The 20,830-nt window shown below is 39.0% G+C and overlaps 1 protein-coding gene across 1 annotated transcript in view; it reads left to right on the top strand.

The window, feature by feature from the left end:
• Positions 1-20,830, top strand: part of C6H11orf65 (chromosome 6 C11orf65 homolog) — a 71,822-nt gene that overhangs the window by 41,283 nt on the left and 9,709 nt on the right. Inside the window, exons 4-7 of the mRNA XM_010334597.2 lie at positions 7,438-7,491; positions 8,382-8,582; positions 9,761-9,891; positions 20,346-20,516. Coding sequence (XP_010332899.1) covers positions 7,438-7,491; positions 8,382-8,582; positions 9,761-9,891; positions 20,346-20,516 — 557 coding nt within the window. The remainder of the gene's footprint in view (positions 1-7,437; positions 7,492-8,381; positions 8,583-9,760; positions 9,892-20,345; positions 20,517-20,830) is intronic.

Here is a 20,830-nt window from a genome sequence, read left to right as displayed (position 1 = left end):
TCTACTACTTCTGTGATTTTTCGTAAATTATGTCTTTAGGGAAGTGGTCCCTTTCATCTAGGTTATAAAATTTAAGAGCATAGAGTTATTTGTGCTCTTAAAATGTATTATCCTTTTAGCGTCCAAGCAATCAGTAGTGATGACCTCTATTTTGTTTCATTTTTTTTTCCCTCACCATTTTCATTCTTTCCAAATTTTATTCCAAAAAAAGGGGATGTGTCATGAAGAGTCCTTGAAGAGTAGATTAAGATGTCCATGAAGAGTGACCGTCATCATGACAATAAAGTATTCAATTAGACAGAAATGACAAGGACCCATTTCTGATATTAGTAATTTGTGCTTTCTGACTTTTGTTCTTAGCTACCCTAGCCAGAAGCTTATCAATTTTATTGATCTTTTCAAACCAGCTTTTTGTTTGATTTTTTCTCTGGATTTCTTATTAACAATTTCATTGATTTCTGCTCTAATCTTTATTATTTATTTTCTTCTACTTGCTTTGAATTTAATTTGCTTTTCTTTTCTAGTCCCTCAAGGCAGAATATTGGATTATTTCTTTCAGATCTTTTTTGTTTTCTAATATGCACATTCAGTACTGTACATTTTCCTGTAAACACTGTTTTTGCTGAATCCTTCAAATTTTTCTAAGTTGTATTTTCACTTTCATTTATTTCAAAGTATTTTTACTTTGAAATAAATGAAAATGAAAGTATTTTCTCTTGAGATTCTTTATTTGACCTACTTGTTATTTAGAAGTCTGTTATTTATTTTTCAAGTTTTGAGGTTTTCCAGCTATCTCTTTGTTACTGATTTCTAGTTTAATACTATTTAGGTGTGGGAGCATACTTTGTATAATTTCTATTCCTTCTAAATTTGCTAAGATGAGCCCATATATGACAAATCTACAGTTAATATTGTACGGAATGGTGAAAAGTGGAAAGCACTTCCTCTAAGAACTGGAAAAAGACAAGGATGCCCACTATTACCACACATATTCAGGATAGTACTGAAGTCCTAGCCAGAGCAGTCAGGCAGAAGAAAGAAATAAAAGGTATTCAATCGGAAAATAAGAAGTCAGATTATCTTTTTTTTTGCCGATGACATGATCTTATATATAGAAAAACCTAGAGTCCACCAAAAAACTCTTAGCTCTGACAAATGAATTCAGTGAAGTTGTGGGATACAAAAATCGGTAGCATTTCTATACACCAACAATGATCTAGCTGAGAAAGAAATCAAGAAGGCATTCTTATTTTCAATAGCTATAAAAAAATAAAATACCTAGGAATGCATTTAATCAGGGAGGTCAAAGATCTCTACCGAGAAAGCTACAAAACACTGATTAAATAAATTATAGATGGCACAAACAAGTGGAAAAATCCCATGCTCATGGATTGGAAGAATTAATATTGTTCAAATATCCATACTGTCCAAATCAATCTACAGTTTCAGTGCAATCCCTATTAAAATACCAATGTCATTTTTCACATAGTTAGAAAAAAAAATCCTGAGATTCATATAGAACTAAAAATGAGCCTCAATAGCCAAAGCAATCCTGAGCAAAAGAACAAAGCTCAAGACATCAGCCTGCTTGACTTCAAATTATATTAGAAAACTGTAAACTAAATAGCATGATACAATTATAAAAATAGATGCATAGGTTAATGGAGCAGAATAGAGAACCCAGAAATAAAAGCACACATTTAGAGTCAACTGATCTTTGAGAAAACTGACAAGAGCATACACTGGGGAAAATATACCCTCTTCAATAAATGGTGCTAGGAAAATTGGATTGCTATATGCAGAAGAATGAAACTGGATCCCTGTCTCTCACTATATAAAAAAATCAACTAAAGATGGATAAAAGCTTAAATATAAGACCCCAAACTATAAAAATACTGGAAGAAAACATAGGAAAAACTCTTCTGAACATTTGTCTAGGCAAAGAAATTGTGACTAAGACCTCAAAAGCACAGGCTACAAAAAGAAAAATGTACAAATAGGACTAATTAAACTAAAAAGCTTCTGCACAGCAAAAGAAATAATCAATAGAATGAAGAGACAACCTCTTCCATTCAGTAGAATGGAAAAAAGTATTTGCAAACTATTCATCTGATAGGGAACTAATATTCAGAATATACAAGGAACTCAAACAACAAAAAAACATAACAATAATTCCAAAGGGCTAAGGATGTGAACAGACATTCTTCAAAAGAAGACATACAAATGGCCAACAGGTATATGAAAACATGCTTAATATCAGGAATCATCAGAGAAATGCAAATTAAAACCACGAGATACCATCGTATACCAGTCAGAATAGTTATTATTATTATTATTATTATTATTTGAGACAGTCTTGCTCCGTCGCCAGGCGCCAGGCTGGAGTGCAGTGTCACAATCTCGGCTCACTGCAACCTCCGCCTCCTGGGTTCAAGCAGTTCTCCTGCCTCAGCCTCCTGAGTAGCTGGGACTACAGGCGTTTACCACTATGCCCAGCTAATTTTTGTGTTTTTACTAGAGACGGGGTTTCACCACGTTGGCCAGGATGGTCTTGATCTCTTGACCTCGTGATCTGCCCACCTCGGCTTCCCAAAGTGCTGGGATTACAGGCATGAGCCACCGTGCCCAGCCCAGAATAGTTATTATTAAAAAGATACTGGACATGGTGGCTCATACCTGTAATCCCAGTGCTTTGGGAGATTGAGGCATGAGGAAAACTTGTGGCCAGTAGTTCGACACCAGCCTGGGCAACATAACAAGACCCCACCTCTACAAAAAAAATTTTAGCCATACATTGCGGGACTGTTCCTAGCTACTTGGGAGGCTAAGGCAAGAGGATCACTTGAACCCAGGAGTTTGAGGCTACAGTGAACTGTCATTATGCCACTGCACTCAAGCCTAGATGACAGGGTGAGACCCTGTCTCTAGGAAAAAGAAAAAAAAAAGATTATTATTAAAAAGACTTAAAAAGACTTAAAAGTTTCCCTTGGCAGAGTTTGAGGAATGGGCAGCAGGCACCATGCCTAGCTCTAAAGGTGGAAAGAAGCAGCCCCGAAGCAGGCCAGGGAGATGGATGAGGAAGAGAAGGATTTCTTTTCTTTTCTTTTTCTTTCTTTCTTTTTTTGAGACAAGTCTCACTCTGTCACCCAAGCTGGAGTGCAGTGGCGTGATCTCAGCTCACTGCAATCTCCACCTCCTGGGTTCAAGCAATTGTCCTGTCTCAGCCTCCCAAGTAGCTAGAACTACAGGCACATACCACCATGCCTGGCTAATTTTTATATTTTTAGTAGAGATGGGGTTTCACTATGTTCACCAGGCTGGTCTTGAACTCCTGACCTCTGGTGATCCACCTACCTTGGCCTCCCAAAGTGCTGAGATTTCAGTCGTGAGCCACTGCACCCAGCCAAGAAGGCTTTCAAACAGAAACACAAAGAGGAACAGAAGAAACTTGATGAGCTAAAAACAAAGGTCACAGGCAAGGAACCCTGGGCCACAGGTGAAATTAAGAAATCTGGCAAAAAGTTAGCTGTTCCTTGTGCCTGAGGTAATGGTGACTTTTGATTCCATTCCTATAAACATCTATATATATTTTTTATAACGCATTTTGCCACCTATAGCTAGAGTGATTGTATAGTCATGAAGCCTATTGTACATTTAAGAATAAACTTTTGTAAAAATAAAATATAAAGGTAAAAAACAATTACAGATTTTGATGAAGATGCAGATAAAAGGGAACTTACATACTGTTAGTAGGAATGTAAATCAGTGCAGCTCCTGTGGAAAACAGTATTGAGGTTTCTCAGTGAACTAAAATGCAACTACCATCCAATTGAACAATCTCACTACTGGGTATCTACCCAAAGGAAAAGAAATAAGTATACCAAAAAGATACCTGCACTTCTATGTTTACTGAAGCACAATTAACAATAGCAAAGATATGGAATCAACCTAAGTGTCCATCATTGGATGATTGGATAAAGAAAATGTGGTATGGATACACACATTGAAATACAACTCAGCCATTGAAAAAAGAATGAAATGTCTTTTGCAACAACATGGATGAAACTGGAGGTCATTATCTTAAGTGAAACTAGTCAGGCACAGAAATTCAAATATCGAATCTTCTCACATATAAGTGGATACTAAAAATGTATACCCATGAACTTAGAGAGTGGAGTAAGTGAGTGAGTGGAGAGAGTGCTGTAATCCCAGCACTTTGGGAAGCCTAGGTGCAAAGATTGCTTGAGCCCAGGAGTTCAAGACCAGCCTGGGCAGCATGGAGAAACCCCTTGCCTACAAAAAATACAAAAATTAGCCTGTCATGGTGGTGTGTGCCTATATTCTCAGCTACCTGGTATAGTTAGTCAGAAGGATCAGTTGAGCTGGGGAGGTTGAGGCTGCACTGAACTATGATGGTGCCACCTGTGCAAGTAATAGCCAGTTGGTTTGCTGAATAGGTTAATAAAATTGATAAACCACTAGTGTGACTGATAGATCCATATGGCCAATAAGCACACACAACATGGTCAGCATGGTTAGACATTAGAAAATACAAATTAAAACTACAATGAGCTACCATTATAACCCCATCAGAATGGCTAAAATTAGAAGGATTGACAATACCAAATGTTGATGAGGATATGGAGCAACCAGAACTCTAATATATTACTGGTGGGGGAATTATTTTAAAAGTTTGGAAAACTCTGTGGTAGTCACTAGTACAGCAAATTAAAGATGCCCCTTGGCTTATGGCAGTGTAGTTAAGGTAAACTCATCACAAGGTGAAAATATCATAAGTAAAAACTGCATTTAATACACCTAACCTGGCAAACATTGTAACTTACCGACAGCCTATAGTGTAGAGCAGCAGTCCTTGAGCTTTTTGACACCAGGGACCAGTTTAGTGGAAGATAATTTTACCACAGACTTGGGATGTGGAAGATGGTTTTGGGATAAAACTGTTCCGCAGTAGATCATCAAGCATTAGATTCTCATAAGGTGCTTGCAACCTAGATCCTGTGCATGTATGCAGTTCACAGTAGGGTTTGTATGCCTATGAGAATCTAATGCTGCTGCTGATCTAACAGGATGGGGAGCTTGAGTAGTAATGCTTCTACCACTCACCTCCTGCTGTGCAGCCTAGTCGTAATAGGCCATGAACTGCTGTAGGGTATCAGTTGTTTATCCTCATGATCCTGTGGCTGACTGAAAGCTGTGGCTTGCTGCCACTGCCCAGCATCACAACAAGAGCATCATAGCACATATTGCTAGCCTGGGAAAAGATCAAAATTCAAAATTTAAAGTATGATTTCTACTGAATGCATTGTAGTCAAAACTGTAAGTTGAACCACTGTAAGTCTGGGCCATCGGTGGACATGTAGGTACCATATATACCTCATGACCTCTCGTATTTCATTTCTGGGTATATAACAAAGAGAATGATTGCTATAACCCACAGAAGACATGAAAATGAATGTTCACAGCAGTTTTATTCATTTTAACCCAAAACTAGAGACATCTCAAATGTCCAACAGTAATATAAATTGTGGAATATTCTGTGATGGAATGGTAGGCAGCAGTGAAAAAGAACTAACTGCTGCTATCTACAACTACATACATGAATCTTAGAGATTTATCACAGATTCATGTTGAGCAAAAGAAGCCAAGCACGAGAGTACAATACCTATGTAAAAATTCATGGAACTATACACTTAAGATTTGTCCACCTTTGTGAAAAAAATGTTTATATGTATATTATCATGGTTCAAATATAGAAAATATGTTCCATAACAGGCTGTCACACTTCATACTTGAATTTGTAAAGATTTTAGTCAAGAAAAGATTATTCTGCAAAATTACTGTTGTGTTTTAGACTCTATATGTTGAATAACATCTTTTTTCTGATCTAACCAATATGATGAGGAGACAAGATTAAACTGCCTTCTGATAAAGGACGAAGAATTTTTTTCTCTACTTCCATTTGGTGCAGTGTATCAAACTAAAATTCAGAGAGCCTAGTATATACAGTTCTTACAAAATTTAGTTAATTTATTTATGTATTTATTTGTTTGTTTATTGAGATGAAGTCTCTGTCACCTAGGCTGGAGTGCAGTGGTGCAGTCTCTCTGCTCACTGCAGCCTTCACCTCCCTGGTTCAAGCAATTCTGCCTCAGCCTCCACAGTAACTGGAATTACAGGCACCCAACACCGTGCCCAGTTAACTTTTGTATTTTTAGTAAAAATGGGGTTTCACCATGTTGGCCAGACTAGCCTCAGAACTCCTGACCTCAAGCAATCTACCTTCCTCAGCCTCCCAAAGTGTTGGGATTATAGGTGTGAGCTACCATTTCTGGCCCAGAATTTTAAACATGGTTTTTAAAATTTAACCATAGCTAACTAGGAAAGATCATCTACTGTTGAATTTAGGTTGATTAGTCATAATTTTTTCTTTAAATTTACCTGTAAGATAATATTTTATATGTAAATCATACTTTGAGGACTTATTTAAAAGTTTTATGAATTAAAAAAATCACTTGGCTTTTATGTTTATATATTGCATAGAGAGGAAACAGTTTGGTATCATTTTTTCATTTACCATACCTCTGTTAGTTATTGATAAGGACTTAAGAAATTAAGTCCTTAGTTCATAAAATATTTGATAATTCATTACAAAAGAAAATTTTTAATGGCTGGGCATAGTGGCTGATGGCTATAATCCTAGCACGTTGGGAGGCTAAGGCAAGAATATCACTTGAGGCCAGAAATTCAAGACCAGCCTGGTAACACAGGAAGACTCTGTCTCTAAAAAAAAAAAAAAAAAAATACAAAAATTAGCCAGACATGGTGCTACAAACCTGTAGTCTCAGCTATTTAGAAAGCTGAGGTGGGAGCATCGCTTGAGCCAAAGAGGTTAAGGCTTCAGTGAACTGAGATCGTTCTTTGTACTCCAGCCTGGGCAATACAGTGAAATCCTGTCTCAAAAACATTTTTTAAACAATTTTTCAGCTGGGCACAGTGGCTCATGCCTGTAATCCCAGCACTTTGGAAGGCTGAGGCGGGTGGATCGCTTGAGGTCGGGAGTTCGAGACCAACCTGACCAACATGGAGAAACCCCGTCTTTACTAAAAATACAAAATTAGCCGGACATGGTGGCACATGCCTGTAATCCCATCTACTCGGGAGGCTGAGGCAGGAGAATCCAGGAGGCGGAGGTTGCAGTGAGCTGAGATGTGCCGTTGCACTCCAGCCTGAGTAACAAGAGTGAAACTCCACCTCAAAAGAAAAAAGAACCAATTTTTCTAATTTCAAATTAATTATCGTAGGTTGGGTCACCTGACCTTTTTCCTACTCAGTATTCAGCGACTGTTTAAGATAAGAGAGTGACAAGTAGTGAATTGATACATACAGAATCCTGAAGAGTAATATATTTTTTTATAGGCAGAGCTTCTAGACGCTGCTGCTGGCATTCATGTGCGATTCAGATTAGGTGGAGTAAGTATGGATGAATGCTTATTTAGTAGTTTTAATGCACATTTTTAATAGAACTTTTAAAAAATATAATAATGTATTTATTATTATTATACTTTAAGTTCTGGGATACTTGTGCAGAACTTGCAGGTTTGTTACATAGTTACACATGTGCCATGGTGGTTTGCTCCTTCTGTCACCCCATCATCTACATTAGGTATCTCTCCTAATGCTATTCTTCCCCTAACTCCCACCTCCTGACGGGCCCTGGTGTGTAATGTTCCCCTTCCTGTGTCCATTTGTTCTCACTGTTCAACTCCCACTTATGAGTGAGAACAGGCAGTGTTTAGTTTTCTGTTCTTGTGTTAATTTGCTGAGAATGATGTTTCCAGCTTCATCCATGTGCCTGCAAAGGACATTAACTCATCCTCTTTTACGGCTGCATAGTATTCCATGGTGTATATGTGCCACATTTTCTTTATCCAGTCTGTCATTGATGGGCATTTGGGTTGGTTCCAAGTCTTTGCTGTTGTGAACAGTGCTGCAGTAAACATACATGTGCATGGGTCTTTATAATAGAATGATCTATAATCCTTTGGCTATATGCCCAGTAATGGGCTTGCTGGATCAGATGGTATTTCTAGTTCTAGATCCTTGAGGAATTACCACACTGTCTTCCACAGTGGTTGAACTAATTTACACTTTCACCAACAATGTAAAAGCATTCTTATTTCTCCACATCCTCTCCAGCATCTGTTGTCTTCTGACATTTTAATGATCGCATTGTAACTGGGGTGAGATGGCATCTCATTGTTAAAGCACATTTTTATGAAATTGAAACAATGTAAGTTTTTAAAATGTAAAACATTTTTATAGTTATATTACAATGGTTCTTTGAACTTTTCCATCTACAGGTTAAGTTTCCACCTGATATATACTATAAAATTTTTACTCACAGACATATTGAAGATCTGTGTGCCAACAGCCCTAGAAATTATACAAAACTTCCAGCAAAGCATACATCTCATAATAAAGATGATCATCTTCAGGAAGAGGATTATAGTGGCTGGTATCATCGTATAGAAAACAATGGCTGGAGGCTACTTTCTGATAGAGTAAGAAAAGAGAAATGTTAATAATTTTTAATATTAACTATTTAGAAATCCATTTTTTTGAAAATTAATTTTAAAATTATTTTTAAAAATAATTCTATTAGTTTAATTGATAAATTTTGCATATATTAGCTACTCTGGGGTTGCTAATAATACTTCAAGGGACAGCAATTTTTTTTCTTATTACATTTATTTCTACTTTAATTATCAGCTTTGAATAGGCCATCTTTGGATACTCTCTGGTACTCAGCAGATTATATACTCAGTATACAGATTGTAGAATGTGATATGTTGAGTATATTAACACTAAGTATTACCAGGTGCTGTGGCTCATGCCTGTAATCCCTGCACTTGAAGCTGAGATGGTGCCACTGCACTCCAGCCTGGGTGACAGAGTGAGACTCTGTCTCAAAAAGCAAACAAACAACAAAAACAAAACAAAACAAAACAAAAGAATATACTAAGTGTAAAAATGATCAAGGTATGAATTTATTCGTTTAATAAACTATTGCATATTAACCATATGCCAGACATTGTTCTAGATGCTGGGGATAGACTTAAATAGTTTGCTTTTTAATTAGGGAGACAGCCAAGTAAACGGGACATTTCAGTACAATGTAGTAAACATGTTAAGTGGTTTAAGAAGGGTAAATATATAGTGTTTGGAAGGATTAACAAACTCTCCTTATTATCTAGGGTGTGTGTGATAGAGCAGGGGGAATGAGTCCGAAGGGAGAAAATAGACAACCATTTAGGAGAAAGTGTCATAAAGGGGAAACCACAAAGTCTTGGGACATGATACAGGGACTTCTGCATTCCTGAAAGGTGGCTGTACACCTTGAGGATTAGAGTAATTGAAAGCTATCAGCACTAAGAGTAGCTTAGTCATCATGTGATAAGATGAGACACTCTTAGGATGTGTCTTTTTATCCATTCAACAAATACTTATTAAGTACCTCAGTACACTGGTACTTTGTCCATCTATCTGTAGCATGTGCTTCTGAAGGCTGAGTGTACTACTTGCCCATCAGTTAATTAGAAATACCTTGAAAGGATCTATCCTCTCCTCTATTTCTATCTTGGCATGTTCCTACTGAGCACGTAGAAGTTCTTGTCTATTGGCAAATAACCTCACAATCAGTATTTCAACATTTTCTATATTTATTTTTGCTTCTCAATAGTTTTGGCTATCTACTGACAGTATAGTGGTGGAAGACAAAAAGGAAAGTGAATTCCATTTCTCTAAACTAAAGAAAAGGCAAGACTTGGAAAAGAAAAGAAAACTTAGAAAAATAGAGTGGATGAGGCAAATGTAAGTTGATGAAACATGAAGGAAGTATGTAGTATTTGGGGAAAAAAACAAATTTGGAGAACTATACTTACTGCCTGATTTCAAGACTTGTAAAGCTACTATAATCATGACATTGTGGTATTGGCATATAGACAGATGTACAGAACATGGGGCTGAATATGGAATTCTGAAATAAACCCACATATATATTGTTAATTAATTTTCAATAGAGGTGCCAAGGGAACTAAATTGGGGAAAAAAAGTCTTTTCAACAAATTGGATATCAAATGCATAAAAATGAAACTTGAGCCTTATCTTACAGCATGTGTAAAATTAACTGAAAAGAGATCATAAATCTAAGTATAAGAGCAAAACCATAAAGCATCTAAAAAACTAATTGAAGGAGAAGATCCTAGTGCCTTTTGTTCTGGCCAAGATTTTTTTAAAGAGGACACAGAAGCCGGGAACTATAAAAGAAACAATTTTAAATTTCACTTCATCAAAATTAAAAGCTTTTGTTCTTTGATTGACATGTTATAAAAATAAAAATACAAGCCATAGACAGGGATAAGACGTTTGCAAAGTATGTGTCTGACAAAGATCTTGAATCAAGAATATGTTAAAAAAAAACAAAAACAAAAAAACTCTAAACAATAAATTTTAAAGTGGGCAAAAAAATTGAATAAACACTCCAGTGAAGTTATATAGATAGCAAATTAGCACAACTCAACCAGTGACTAACATCGTTAATCATTAGAGAAATGCAAACTAAAACAATAATAAGATGCCACTGCATACCCACTAGAATGACTGAAATAGTCTGTCATACCAATTGGTGGCAAGGATATGGAGCAAATGCAAGTTAGTGTGTGCACTTTGGAAAACCGTTTGACAGGTTTTTTTAAACAAGTAAACTATTAAACCAGTAATTCTACCCCTACATAATTTACCCAAGAGAAATAAAAGCATGTCCACAGAAAGATTCTTTGTGAATGTTCATAGCTGGTTTATTTCTCATTATAATAGTGAAAAACCAGAAACAGCACAAATGTGCATCAGCAGGTGAATGGGTAAGCAAGTGATAGGATGTCTACACAAAGGAATACTACTCAACAGTACCACGGAATGAACTACTGATACACAGAACAACATGGGCCAACCTCAAAATAATGCTGAGTGAAAGAAATCTGTCAAAAAATAGTACATACTCTATGATTCCATTTACATAGAGTTCTAGAAGACACAAATCTGCAGTGCACAAAGAAGATCAGCAGTTGTCTGGAGATGGAAAAGAGGAAAGAGAGAGGGATTCCAAAGGAATACAAGGAAACTTTGGAGGGTGATGGATAGATTCATTTTTTATTGTAGTGATGGGTTTACAGGTATATAAACATGTCAAAACTGTACATTGTACAATTTAAATATGTGTAGTTTGTTGTAAATCAAACATACCTCAGTAAAATAGTTTAAAAAATAACGAACATGTACAATCAGAAGGCCTCCCTGGCAGCTCTGAAGCGGCCCTTCATCTCTTGTAATCACAGCATAAGTTGAGGGCAACCCCGTTTTCCATTGCAAGGGTCACAGGATTACAGTGCCTACAGCACTACCAAATGCTTAACCCTGCCAGGTCTTTTGCACTAAGATAAGGGCACTAGTGGTGAAGAAATAGAACCCTGAGACCTGGGATTAGGACATTTGGGCAAACATACACAAGGCTAAGAACTTTGAGCTTCCAAAGTGCCTTGTTGGTATAGGGAACCCTTGCTCTCCCTTTTGAGGGAGGCAACTCTTCTCTGCATAAAAGCCTTTCAGTGACTGCACTGGCACAGTTGCCACACACATTTATGCTGATTATCCTTGGGATTCCCCCTCCACTATTTCTCCTTGCCTTAAGCTCACAATGAGATTTGTATCTCAGGACAGCCCAGACAGCAGTAGAAGGTCCACTCCAAGAGGAGATAGTTTAGAAAACCAGAAGAGATACAAGAACTTACTAATCTGTATTGCCGGCAGTCTCAGAAGCATTGTGTGAGGGTGGATCCTAAGATGGTTAGATCCAGTTGGTTGGGCTGAACTTACTGATTTGACCATACTCACCTGGGATTGTAGATTTAATGTTTTGGCTTGAGTTCACAGAAATTATGTTAATGGTCTGTTAGATTAGCTAATCAAAGCCTGGTTTAGGTAGAGCCAACAGAAGCTCTACCTTTGCAAAATGCTGGAACTTCTCTGGCATACTGTAGAAAAAGGATTTCTAAAAGTTCAGGGAATTGAGTGTGTGTGTGTGTATGTGCAGTCTACTAAACCACCATCTCGCCATCACCCCAGGAAGTCCCAAGAGATACCTTTTTTTTCAGTCAAGCTATGTAGTAATAGCTTGGTGAGGGGAACAGTATATTTCTTTTTCTTTCTTTCTTTTTCTTTCTTTTTTTTTTTTTGGTGGGGGTGGGGCGATGGAGTCTCACTCTGTCACCCAGGCTGCAGTGCAGTGGCTCAGTCTTGGCTCACTGTAACCTCTGCCTCCTGGGTTCAAGCAATTCTCCTGCCTCAGCCTCCCGACTAGCTGGGATTACAGGCATGCACCACTATGCCTGGCTAATATTTTTGTGCTTTTAGTAGAGACGGGATTCCACCATGTTGGCTCAGCTTCTCTCAAACTCCCGACTGCATGATCCGCCTGCCTCGGCCTCCCAAAGTGCTGAGATTACAGGCGTGAGCCACCATGCAAGGCCCAGGAGTAGCATACTGCTTGATGAACTCTGTGGTGGCTGTTCTTTACGAGGATGGAGATTATGGTAGGGGAAGCTGTGATGGAATTGGCTCGTTTAGGTCACTGGGACGAATGGAACTTCACAGTGGTAGAGGTCAGGTGATGACACAATTGCAGCGAGGCTTCCAGTTGTGGCTTCTTCAATAGAGGAAATCAACACAGCCCCTGGCACCTGGTATGCTGCAAGTGACCTGGCAAATGTGTTATTTCCCATCCCATCCCAGTCACTAAGCAATAGGAGAAGCAGTCTGCATTTTCACAGAAAGAACAAAGTGTGTTTTTAGGTCTTGTTCTTGGAGATATATCAGCCTTCCTGCTCTCGTCCCCAGGGTTTTGTACATCAGTTTCCACAGAACATTATGCTGTTCATTAAATTGATGTTCTTACCTTGATTGGGTGTGGTGAGCAGAAAATAACAACTCCCTTGGTGGCTTACTAGGACAAAGGCATACTACAGGGAGGCAGATAAACTTTGAAAAAGTTGAGGTTCTGCCAGGCGCGGTGGCTCAAGCCTGTAATCCCAGCACTTTGGGAGGCCGAGGCAGGTGGATCACGAGGTCAAGAGATCGAGACCATCCTGGTCAACATGGTGAAACCCCGTCTTTACTAAAGATACAAAAAATTGGCTGGGCATGGTGGCACGTGCCTGTAATCCCAGCTACTCAGGAGGCTGAGGCAGGAGAATTGCCTGAACCCAGGAGGCGGAGGTTGTGGTGAGCCGAGATCGCGCCATTGCACTCCAGCCTGGGTAACAAGGGCAAAAACTCCGTCTCAAAAGAAAAAAAAAAAAAAAAGTTAAGGTTCTGGCATGTAACTGAAGCTTAAAGACATTTGAGATATCCTTTAGAAAGTGAGATACAAGTTACTGTACCTTGTACCATTCTCCTTGAAGAAGCACAATACTTAGAGGCTCTCTCTCAATTTGAGAGCTAACATATGACACATTTTGGGTATGCTGCTCCCCTTTACTAGGTGACCTAATAAAGCTAGCTTGCTCCAGTGGGGCATGGAGCAAGGAAGACAATGTAGTCAAGCTGCCCTACAACTTGGGGTTTATGGCCCAGCAGTCCCGACAGCATTAGAAATATTCACGGTAGTGAAAAACTGTGTAGAGCCCCTAAAGAGTCCAAATGGTAGCATTACAGCACAGACCTCTCGGGTTCAGGAAGAAGGTAATGAATTTCCTCTTCTGACAGAAGCTATTCTCCATTTGAAAATCTGTTCCAAGCTGGGCGTGGTGGCTCAAGCCTGTAATCCCAGCACTTTGGGAGGCCGAGGCGGGTGGATCACGAGGTCGAGAGATCGAGACCAGCCTGGTCAACATGGTGAAACCCCGTCTCTACTAAAAATACTAAAAATTAGCTGGGCATGGTGGCGCGTGCCTGTAATCCCAGCTACTCAGGAGGCTGAGGCAGGAGAATTGCCTGAACCTAGGAGGCGGAGGTTGCGGTGAGCCGAGATCGTGCCATTGCACTCCAGCCTGGGTAACGAGTGAGACTCCGTCTCAAAAAAAAAAAAAAAAAAAAAATCTGTTCCAGATTTGCAACTGGGTCCTGGTAGAGACTGGATGCTTAGCAATAGGATACCAAGTGCTATGATCATGAACTGACCTGGGTTTTATCTAATCAATTAAACCGTAAAATTTAGAGTATGTAAAACTGTTTCAGTATAAAATAAATGTGGTCTATATGGGAATGGTTCTGAGAAGGTCCAGAAGGCCCAAGTAAGCTGCATGAGCAGGTGGCTCAGACTCCGGCAACCACTACTTACGCTGCATTGCCTCGGTATCATCTCCATACCTTTGGCTTCATAGACAGTCCCTATGACAAGTTAACAGGGAGGAATATGTTGAAGAAATAAGTTGGATCTGTAGAGGATGTTGCACCATCTAAAAATGGACAGTTACTGATTTTAATTCCCCTGTTAGCCCAGTAAATGATCAAAGGATATTCTTCCAGTGAGCATAACTTCAGGTGGTACATTTGGTTTTCCACTTCATTTGAAGGGGTAACAGCCTGTGGTAGGGATCTCACTGACTGTGCTGACTGACATTTATAGTTTCCCAGCTGATCAACATTTGCAAAGAATAAAATAGGAAAATTGGTGAGTAGGTCACGGTAGAGGTATACTCAGAATGGATACAAAGTATATTTCTATCCCAGGTGAATGTCCTCCAAAGGGCATATATGAGGCAGACAGCTCTCAGTAATCAGATGGACAAGATGATCCATCTTGCGAATGTCAGCTTTTTCCCCTGGCACCTCAGTGGTTTCATCATGCAGTCTTGTCCAGAGTGGCCAGGATTACAGGGATGGAGGCTTTATATAGACTCAACAACATGGTCTTCCCCTCACCAAAGTTGTTCTGGCTGTAGTCACAGCTGACTATATAGCAAAGGCCATTGCTTTGCCCCTAGTAATGAGATACGCTGGCTAGTTGGTGACAGGCTGATTATATCAGACCATTCCCATAATAAAGGAGGCATCCATTTGTCCTCACAGTGATAGGCAAATGTTCTGGATATTAATTGTATTTCTCTGCCTGCATTACTTCTGGCAACAACACCTCTCATAACAGAATGCATTATCCATCATCATTTTTATTGCATACAACATTGCCTCTAACTAGGGAACACATTAACAGTAAAGGAAGTGTGGTTATGGGTTCAGAACAACAAAATTCACCTACCATATATGCCATCACCTAGAAACAGCTGGCTTTGACAGAATGTGGTATGATTGCTGAAGCACCATCTCAGTACCAGCTGGGAGACAGCACCTGGTGATAAGCCAATGTACATGAAGAATAACATACTATTTTACTTCTTTCTGTGCTCGTTTATCCTCAGCACAATCCTCATCTGTAACTGAGTTCTGTAGTTTTAATTATATGGGTATTTCTGTATCAAACTCAACAGTTCCAAAACTGAATTTCTAATCTTCCTCATCATAAAAGTTGTCTCTTCTCGAGATTTCTTCTGATCTCAGCTTGTGACACCACCATTTAGACAGTCATCCAAGTCAGAAACAGAGGCCTATCCTAGATTTCTCACAGTTCTACAAGTGCCTATGTGTTATCTGTCATTAAGTCCTATTCCACTTCCAAAGTATCTCCCAAATCTAATCTTTTATTCTTTACTGTAACATCTCATCATTTTTCATCTACCTTCTAATGAATTTCCTTGTCTTTAGTCTCTTTATCTTCTCTGTATGATCACTGAACTGATGTTTCTAAGACAGAAATCATTTCTCTACCTAAAACATGTTAAGGGCTCCCCCCACCCCACCGTGATATTTCCTCTCCCTAGGGTGCTCAGCTGCATGGCAACAACATCTTCATCTTTTGATACTTGGCCCAAATATCTCCCTCTGAAACATTCTCTTACCTACCTAGACACAGTTAGGTACTTCCTTTTGATTTGCCCCCATGGATCTTTTATATATTCAGTGGTTACATTTGTGCAATTATCTGTGTATTTGTCTGCCATCTCCACTAGAATTTGAGTCCCTATAGAGCAGAGACTTCTATTTATGAGCACAGGATTTCAGACATAGTTCATGTTTAATGAATGTATGTTGCTTATAGAATAAATAAATGAATGAATGAATTCTTATGACTGGGTGTTACGTTTCCTTTCCATAGAGTTGCAGGGAATGAATGAGAAATTTTACTTTGTGTGCTATGTTCATTGATGGCTTTTAAACACTCTTCATTCTGACTGTTGCTGAGAATCAATAATGAACAAAATCAGCAAAATTTTGATATTTTTTACCCCTGTCTTACTAAAAGAATTCTGGTTTTTAAATCCTGTTCCTTCCTGTGTCCTATAGATCTTAGCTTTCCTCAACCTCCTTTGCAACTTAAGCTTTGATTCTTCCTAGGTCTTTGTTATTTTAACTTTTCTCTCTATTAATGACATTCAGACAAACATTTCTTATAATATTCTTTCTCTTTACAATTCCTAGTTTAGAAAGAATATATGATCATGTTAAAGTGAATACAACCAAAAATATATTGCAAAATTACCTATAAATTTTATGTTTTGTTTTTTTTTTAAAGAAATAGTCTTGCTCTGTCGCCCAGGCTGGAGTGTAGTGGTACCATGTCAGCTCACTGCAACCTCTGCCTCTGGATTCAGGCATTCTCCTGCCTCAGCTTCCTCAGTAGCTGGCACTACAGCTATATGCCACCGTGCCCAGCTGAGTTTTGTATTTTTAGTAGAGCCTAGGTTTCACCATGTTGGCCAGGCAGGTCTCAACTCCTGACCTCAAATGAGCCGCCCACATTGGCCTCTCAAGGTTCTGAGATTACAGGCATAAGCCACCAACCCAGCCAATTTTATGTCTTTTTAAAAGATCACTTGTTTGTTTATAAAATATGTTTATAAAGTGATCTTTTATTTCTTGTCAGTATATTTGAAACACTATTTCTACTTGCAAACCTGTTATTTTATCAATATTTATACTACTTAGTTATAATAGTAACTCATTTTAAAGGAGTTCAAAACCTGAGAATTAAATTATTTGAACAATTACTATGACTCTCTTGAAAACAAAGTACGTTTATACTTCCTTAATAAGAGAAAAAGATATCTGAATTGTTATATTTCACTGTTGAAAAAAGAAAAAAAAGAGGCCAGGCACTGTGACTCATGCCTGTAATCATGCCTGTAATCCCAGCACCTTGGGAGGCTGAGGTGGGTGGATTAGTTGAGGTCAGGAGTTTGAAACCAGCCTGGCCAACATGGTGAAACCCGATCTCTACTAAAAATATAAAAATTAGCCAGGAGTGGTGGTGCCCTCCTGTGATCCCAGCTACTTGGGAGGCTGAGGCAGGAGAATTGCTTGAACCCAGGAGGCACAGGTTGCAGTGAGCAGAGATCACACCATTGCACTCTAGCCTGGGCAACAGAGAATTTGCTCTCATGGATCATTCTCCATTTAAAATCTGATGTAGTGGAAATTTCATGAGGGCAAGGATGTATCTTCTCACTTTTATAGCCCTACCACCCAATACACTGTCAGCCTATGAATGCTTACTATGTACCAGTGTTCAAAATGCTTTACATAGATTTACACTTTTTAAAATTATTTTTAAAATTTTTTTGGGCTAGGCACAGAGGCTTACACTTGTAATCCCATCACTTTAGGAGGCCGAGGTGGGCAGATCACAAGGTCAGGAGTTGAAGACCATCCTGGCCAATATGGTGAAACCCTGTCTTCACTAAAAATACAAAAATTAGCCAGGTGTGGTGGCAAGTGCCTGTAGTCTCAGCTACTGGGGAGACTGGGGCAGAAGAATTACTTAAACCTGGGAGGCGGAGGTTGCAATGAGTTGAGATTGTGCCACTACATGCCAGCCTGGGTTACAGAGCAAGACTCTGTCTGAAAAAAAAAAAAAAAGAATAGGGTGAGGGTTAGGGAAAAAATGCATATATATATTTTTTTTGTAGAGAGAAGGTGTTTCTGTTTTGCCCATACTGGTCCTGAACTCCTGGGCTCAAGGCAGTCTCCTGCCTCAGTCTCCCAAAGTGCTGAGATTACAGGCATGAGCCATAATACCCAGGCCACATGGACTGATACTTCTTTTTTTTTTTTTTTGAGACGGAGTTTCGCTCTTGTTACCCAGGCTGGAGTGCAATGGCGCCATCTCGGCTCACCACCACCTCTGCCTCCTGGGTTCAGGCAATTCTCCTGCCTCAGCCTCCTGAGTAGCTGGGATTACAGGCACGTGCCACCGTGCCCAGCTAATTTTTTGTATTTGTAGTAGAGACGGGGTTTCACCATGTTGAACAGGATGGTCTCGATCTCTTAACCTCATGATCCACCCGCCTCGGCCTCCCAAAGTGCTGGGATTACAGGCTTGAGCCACCGCGCCCGGCGATACTTCTAAATCTCTTAAGAATGCCAAGAGGAAGTAGTGTTATGATTACTTTTTTTTTTTTTTTTAAGAGATAAGGTTTCGCTCTGGCACCCAGGCTGGAGTGCAGTAGTGTGATCATAGCTGACTGCAGCCTTGAACTTCTGGGCTCAAACAGTTATCCCACCTCAGCATCCCCAATAGCTGGTACTACAGGCATGTGCCACCATGCCTGGCTGATTTTTTTTGTTTGTTTGTTTGTAGAGATGGGGTCTCACTATATTGTCCAGGCCATTCTTAAACTTCTGGCTTCAAGCGATCCTCCTGCCTTAGCCTCCCAAGGTGCTGGGATTATACACATGAGACTCCACACTTGGCCTTGATTACCATTTTAAGGCAGAGATCAGTCAGGCCCAGAAAGGCTAAGTTACTTAGCAAAGATTATATAACACAGAACTAAGATTCACATTCAGATAGTTAGATACCACAGTCTTGCTTCATATCACCACTATGCTGTTTCCTAATCAATGAGTGTTGAATTAATAAATTAATACAACTTCGAAACAGGTGACCCTTAAAAATGGCTACCAGTGTAGATCTTAAGATGAATACCAAAAAAATGTTTTAATGATCTTGGTAAGGACTGCTAACTTATCTCCAGTTACTCAGCTCATTATCAGTGAATATATTATTTTAAGTGCTCGGATTAAGACAGGCAGTGCTGCAGAAGGAGGCTGAACATAAGACTAAGGGTCTGAATACTGGCTCTCATGTATATTTACTACTACAAGATCTTGAACAATTTCTTTAAGCATTTTAAAAATTATTAATAGAGATGAGCATCTCTCTGTTGCCCAGGCTGGTCTCAAACTCCTAGCCTCAAATGATCCTCCTGTCTCAGCCTCCCAAAGTGTTGGGATTACAGGCTTGAGCCACTACTGTGCCTGGCCTTGAGCAATATTTCAGCTTCTCCAAGTCTCAGTTTCTTTATCTCTAAAAGGGAAATAAAAATAGCTGCCACAAATAGCTGTGTCTTTTCTTTTTTTTTAGACAGAGTCTTGTTCTTGTTGCCCAGGCTGGAGTGCAATGGCACTATCTTGGTGGACTGCAGCCTCTGCCTCCCAAGTTCAAGCAGTTCTCCTGTTTCAGCCTCCTGAGTAGCTGGGATTACAGGCACCTATCGCCATGCCCGGCTAATTTTTGTATCTTTAGTAGAGTTGGGGTTTCACCGTGTTGGCCAGGCTGGTCTCGAATTCGTGACCTCATGATCCGTCTGTCTTGGCCTCCCAAAGTGCTGGAGTTTCAGGCATGAGCCACCGTGCCTGGTTTGGCTCTGTCTTTTTAAAGAGAAATAAGAATGTATGAAAAGTGTCTGGCACAAAGAAAATGTCAGTATCTGTTTTCCCTTTAACTCTTCCTTTCTTTCCTTTTTTCACTTTCCTTCCCTCTTCATCTGCCATTAGCCTCTTGATTTTGTAAAATTTACTTAACTCCTCAAAGATTTATTTCCTCACCTATTATGAGTAGGTTAGTTATTTGGTTTCTAAGACCATTTCCACTCAATAATTCTATGATTCAACAATTTAATAACTTTTTCTTTGTATCATAAAAATGCCACTTACTGAGGGGTGATTTGAAGTTAGTGTGGTTGATCGAGTTGCTTTTTCCCCCAAATGATTTCATCACATAGATCTTGGTTTAGATGCATCTGAGTTATATAGGATGAAAACTTTATTCAATATGCAAATAGTTTTAACATGTAAATAACAATATATGTCACTTGCATCTACTTGTAATCTCTTATTTCAAAATATTTACATCTCCTTCCCTTTCCTCTATTTAGGTACTTCTCAGGAAGTCTGGAGGCTAAGTCAACACATCTTGAAACTCTAGGACTAATTCACACTACAACAAAAGAGCTGATTAGAACTGTTGAAGATGGTGGGATAGATTCTGTGATGGAATGGGAAGTGGATGAAGTGCTGAACTGGACAAATACACTGAACTTTGATGAGTGAGTACACGTTGCTATTCTTAAGGACCAAGGGCAGTTATATATTTTTTTCTAACATTTTCTATTTTCATGTTGAATACTGGGGCCACAGACAATCTTCAAAGAAAAAAATTATGAATATTTACTATTTTCCTAGAAAGAACAGAAGAAATGAGGGGTAAGAAATGAATGACTTAGAAATAGTAAACAAAATTAGAATTAGGGTTCTTTATTCTTAGACATTATTCTTATGCCTTAGTCTGCTTTGCTTCTCACTTTGGGATTTAGAAGAAAGTCTAAGAGCATGAAATTAATAATACAAAGATTTTATTTCA

Source organism: Saimiri boliviensis, chromosome 6 (genome assembly GCF_048565385.1).
Source record: "Saimiri boliviensis isolate mSaiBol1 chromosome 6, mSaiBol1.pri, whole genome shotgun sequence".
NCBI classification, from domain to species: Eukaryota; Metazoa; Chordata; class Mammalia; order Primates; family Cebidae; genus Saimiri; species Saimiri boliviensis.
The sequence above is the reverse complement of the archived record's forward strand: the minus strand, read 5'-3'. Positions and strand labels throughout refer to the sequence as shown.